This window comes from Scylla paramamosain, chromosome 48 (assembly GCF_035594125.1).
Source record: "Scylla paramamosain isolate STU-SP2022 chromosome 48, ASM3559412v1, whole genome shotgun sequence".
Lineage (NCBI taxonomy): Eukaryota > Metazoa > Arthropoda > Malacostraca > Decapoda > Portunidae > Scylla > Scylla paramamosain.
The window spans coordinates 704,118-708,598 of NC_087198.1; the positions used below are offsets into that span (position 1 = coordinate 704,118).

Here is a 4,481-nt window from a genome sequence, read left to right on the forward strand (position 1 = left end):
GGGGGTGATAGAGACTGGCCTGAGGTCACCGAGGGACTGTGCACTGGAAGCTTTGCGGATGGGAGAGACGTAAGACGTCTTCCAGTCCGCGGGGCAAGAGTGTTGGGAAAGAGAGGCGTTTATTATGGGGCATAGCGGTGTTGCTGGCTCTTCCCATATGGGAAGGTCAGTGGGTGTGGTGGATCTTGGTATATTTAAGTATCCTCTGTATCTTGGTATCTTGGTATCTTTAAGTATCCTCTTAAAAACATCCACCGTTTGGACAGTGGGGGGAGGGGAAGGGGCGTGAAGATGGGCAGGAAGTGGAGTGGTGTGGAGGGGAGGGCAGGTGTGACAGATAGCGGCAAAGTGGTCGTTCATCTCCTGAGCCGCGAGATTAGCAGGAAGGTGTGAGGTGCAAGGAAGAGATGAAGTGTGCTTTTGTAGGCCACACAAAGCTTTGCTGCTAGCGAACCACTGTCTGTTGTTGGCCCGCTTGAATAGGTGTATCTTGTCCGGGTAATAGCTTGACTTGGCAGCCTTAATCTCCCTGATCCCTCTGTTTCTTAGCTTCCTGTATAGGTCCGGGCAGGAGTGGAACGACCACGTCCGCTGATGCATGAGTCTTTTAATGCGGGGCGTCATCCAGGGGGCATCAGATGTGTGCACTGTGACGCTCTCGGCTGGGAAGTTGCGGTGGAAGGCTTCTGTGGTGGTGGCGACGTAATTGTGCCATTTTGAGTGGATGTCCTCCACATCCAGCACCTCGGTCCACGGGTGTTGTGTCACCCACTGCCCAACCTCCCTCATGGCTGAGTCAGACATGAGGCGGTGGGTCCTGTGGGTGTCCACAGTATGGAGAGGTGGGTGCTCCACCCATTGGAGGGAGCGGCTTGAAGGGCGAGTACTGCTGCAATAGGTCTGTCAGTATAAGGTCGAGGGTGGCTTGCTGGGTGGTAGGGAAGTCCACGATCTGGGTGAGGTGTAGCTGGTGTAGGATATCGCTGATATACAATCCGTTAAAGTCCCCACAGATGACCAGCTTGGCAACAGGATACCTCACACTTAGGGCCTCAGCAGTGTCACTGATGTGAGTGGTGAGTAACTGTGCTGTGGTGGCTCGTGGGGGGTGGTACACGACGCACACGATGATGGAGGCCGTGTTGCTGAGATGGCAGGGGGGCGTAACTCTCACCCACAGGGCCTCTACTCCGGCAGGAATGTTGACAGGCAGGTGTGAGGGGCTGAGGGTAGATTGGGAGAAAACGGCCACTCCGCCCTTCCCCCCCTTCCTGCGTCCTGTCCTGAGGTGATGGCAGAGCTGGTAGTCCTGCATCGTGTGGTTCCGAAATAGTTTCAAAGTCTTAAGGCACAGTGTAGATGGCGCTGCAAACATCAACAAACAGACCTGGATAGAGCTCCAAGTTTTGCCAAGATTCTGCTGCCATGCAGGCTTAGATCAGGCAATATATTGCCTAAGGAGCTGCTCGAGGGTAGAGTGCAGCCAAGACGCAGTTACTTGTAGCCCACTGAAGAAAGCTAGCCGGTAGTTAGAAGCTAGAATATAATGTGGCCAATCAACACCGGTCCCATCCCCTCTGCACCGCTGTGAAAACCGTTGCCATGGTAACGGCGACGCCAAGCCACTGAAGAAAACGGGGTGCAAAGACTTAACAGGATACTTGTTTGTTTGTCCAAGATGGCTAGTTATGACAATGTAAACACAGTGAAGGCATTGTCTGCTACGGAGATCAATAAACTGACAGCGGCGCAGCTAAAATGTGCACTGAGAACAACTGTTGCACATCAGCCTCATGAAGAGCAGCCACCGAGCTCTGAATTACTCGAAGAAATAAGAAATATTCCAGAAGATTTGGCAGCTGTGAAGGAGATGAAGAAAGAAATAGAATCACTGAATACAACACTCGATGAAGCCTACATGATTATCCACCAGCAAAACCGGTTCATAGAATCCCTTGGCCCCAAAGAAAGGGTGCGGAACTTGGTTATAACTGGGGTCTCGGAGGATGACGACGGCCTGGGAACGACAGAAGGAGAGAAGATCAAGACAGTGCTGGAAGCCGCGGGTTACGCCGGACCGATACCCACCGATGTATGGTCAACAATACGACTTGGACAGCCTGACGCACGGAGGAGTCGCCCTATTCATGAGACGCTGCAGAGTCAAGATCAACGGAGCGACATCTTGCGAGTGGCGAAGAACCTGAAGGATACAGGAAGAAACTTTCAACGGATTTGCGTGAAGAAGGACGCTCATCCGGCGGCGAGGAGAGAAACGACAAGACTGAGGACCCGAGAAAATGAGAAGCAGAAACCAGACAACCAGGGAGTGGAAATTACGTATGACTGGCGGCGGCGAGTATTGCTGCGTGTTGTGTTGTGACTGATAGGTATTTCCCAAATTTTGGCATGGAAAGAATTGGAATGGACAATTGAAAATATGTGCTTGTAATATCTGTGGTGTGAAAAATAAGCTCCAAAGCCCTGAAGTGATAAATGTTGCTTTAGAATTTGACATGATATGGATCACTGAAATTAAGTAACGTTAATTAGTAGCTTGCTTGGTTTTGATTTATATATGAATAAAAGTAAACAAAATAGTCGGAGAGGAGGAATTATGATGTTGGTGAAGTGTGCGTTGGTGCCATATATCACATGTGCCAACATTGCAGCAGAAGGACAAACATGGGTCGAGCTGTCCTGCTGCCCTGGGATGAGGCTTGGCGCCATGTATATCCCACCGGTCGACTCGCCCTACCACGACCCGGCGCTGCTGTGGGAGGGGCAGGTGACCGACTGTGACGGTGCCATAGTGGTCGCTGACTTGAACGCACGTGTGGGTTGCCTACCAAGTAGAAATATAAACGGAAAGAGATGTGAATATAATGGTGTGAAAGATCTTATAAGTAATTGCATGGGCCGGACAATACCCAACATGTGTGAAGAGAAAGAAATGGTAGTTGCTAACCATCTGAAATATGACGGAAAGCAGCGAGGAGGGAATTTATCTTTTAGGCGTAATGATCGCTGGACATCGGAAATCGACCTGTGTTTATCGACCTGTGTTTAGTTAAGTATAGCAGTTTGAATGTCCTGAAAGACTTATGTACACGCCAAGTTATGTCGTGGTCAGATCATGCGCCACTCACTCTAACAATTAACACTGACGTTTTTAAATGAGTAATGCCATCACGGCTACTTGAGCGCGCCAGTAACTTGGGTCGGACGCTCACACACAGTCCCTAGCTGCACCACTAATATCGCGACAGGCCTGCACCATGACAAAGTGGATATAGAAGCGTTCGTGACGAGGATGGCGCTGTGTGAGCCGCCAACCCTGGGCGTGGTGAATGAGGAAAGTGTGCAAGACGTGGTTAAGGAAAGCTGCAGGGAAGTTAATGGAATAGCAAAGGAGTGTAAAAAGACGAATGTTGCGCGTGAGGGAAATGTAGACCTAAGAAGGAAAAGACTCATGGAGGAAAATGACTGTAGGAAAATTTGGAAAGCAATTAACTGGAAAGGTGAAATTAGTAGTAATGAAGGCAGTACCCAGCCTACTGAGAGTCAATTAAAGATTTTTTTTCAGGAATTGTTGAATCCAGTGATGGAGGAAGTTGGAGAGGTAAACTTTGAGCAGGCACCAAGTATTCCCATTGTGGATGATCCTTTCACGTTTAGAGAGGTGGAAACAGCTGTGAGAGGGATGAATAAAAAGAAAAGTTTTGTTGGAATAAGTCCTGCCCTATTAATGAACTTACCTATGAACTGGTTGATGTTTTTTCTTACAATGTTCAATGTAATTTTTGATAGTTTGTGTTTCCCACTAGCCTGGTGCTATAGTAAGTTAAGTGTATTATTTAAGTGTGGTGATCGCATGCTTTGTGATAACTACAGAGGTGTTAGTATAATGGACACCCTAGCTAAACTCTATGACACACTTATTATCAATAGATTGAAAATGTGGATGGATGTGGACAATTGTCAAGCAGGAGCAATGGAGGGAAGAGGATGCCTAGAGCAGATATTTACACTGAGATTATTGTGTGATTATGTAAAATACAAGAAATTGAAGTTATATGTATTATTTATAGACTATCGTAAAGCATACGATAAAGTACCGAGGTCCAGGCTGATAGAATGCTTAAGATCAATAGGATGTGGAAGAAGGATGTTAAAAGCAATTTATGTTATGTATCGCTGCACACGTAACGTGCTTAAGAGTGCCACGGTGGAGTCGTCAGTGGGAGTAAGGCAAGGCTCACCTTCCAGCTGTCTAATGTTTGTGATTTACATTAACCAGATGATTCGTATGCTGAAGGAACAAATAGCAACTAACAGCTACTTGGGCGCACTGCACACAACATCTCGGGATATGTGCATCAGGAAACTCAGAGTTGTCATCGATTATTGCAATGATTATGGAATTGTTCCTAATGAGGACTAAATTATTTTTTTTGTTTGAAATATCACTCGTTGTGATT

The 4,481-nt window shown here is 47.5% G+C and overlaps 1 protein-coding gene across 1 annotated transcript in view; it reads right to left on the reverse strand.

Moving 5' to 3' along the window:
- Positions 1-488: 488 nt before the first annotated feature.
- The window catches only part of LOC135095212 (uncharacterized), a 65,020-nt gene continuing 61,027 nt past the window's right edge, over positions 489-4,481 (reverse strand). Inside the window, exon 4 of the mRNA XM_063995999.1 lies at positions 489-2,845. Coding sequence (XP_063852069.1) covers positions 797-1,375 — 579 coding nt within the window. The 5' untranslated portion in view covers positions 1,376-2,845 and the 3' untranslated portion in view covers positions 489-796. The remainder of the gene's footprint in view (positions 2,846-4,481) is intronic.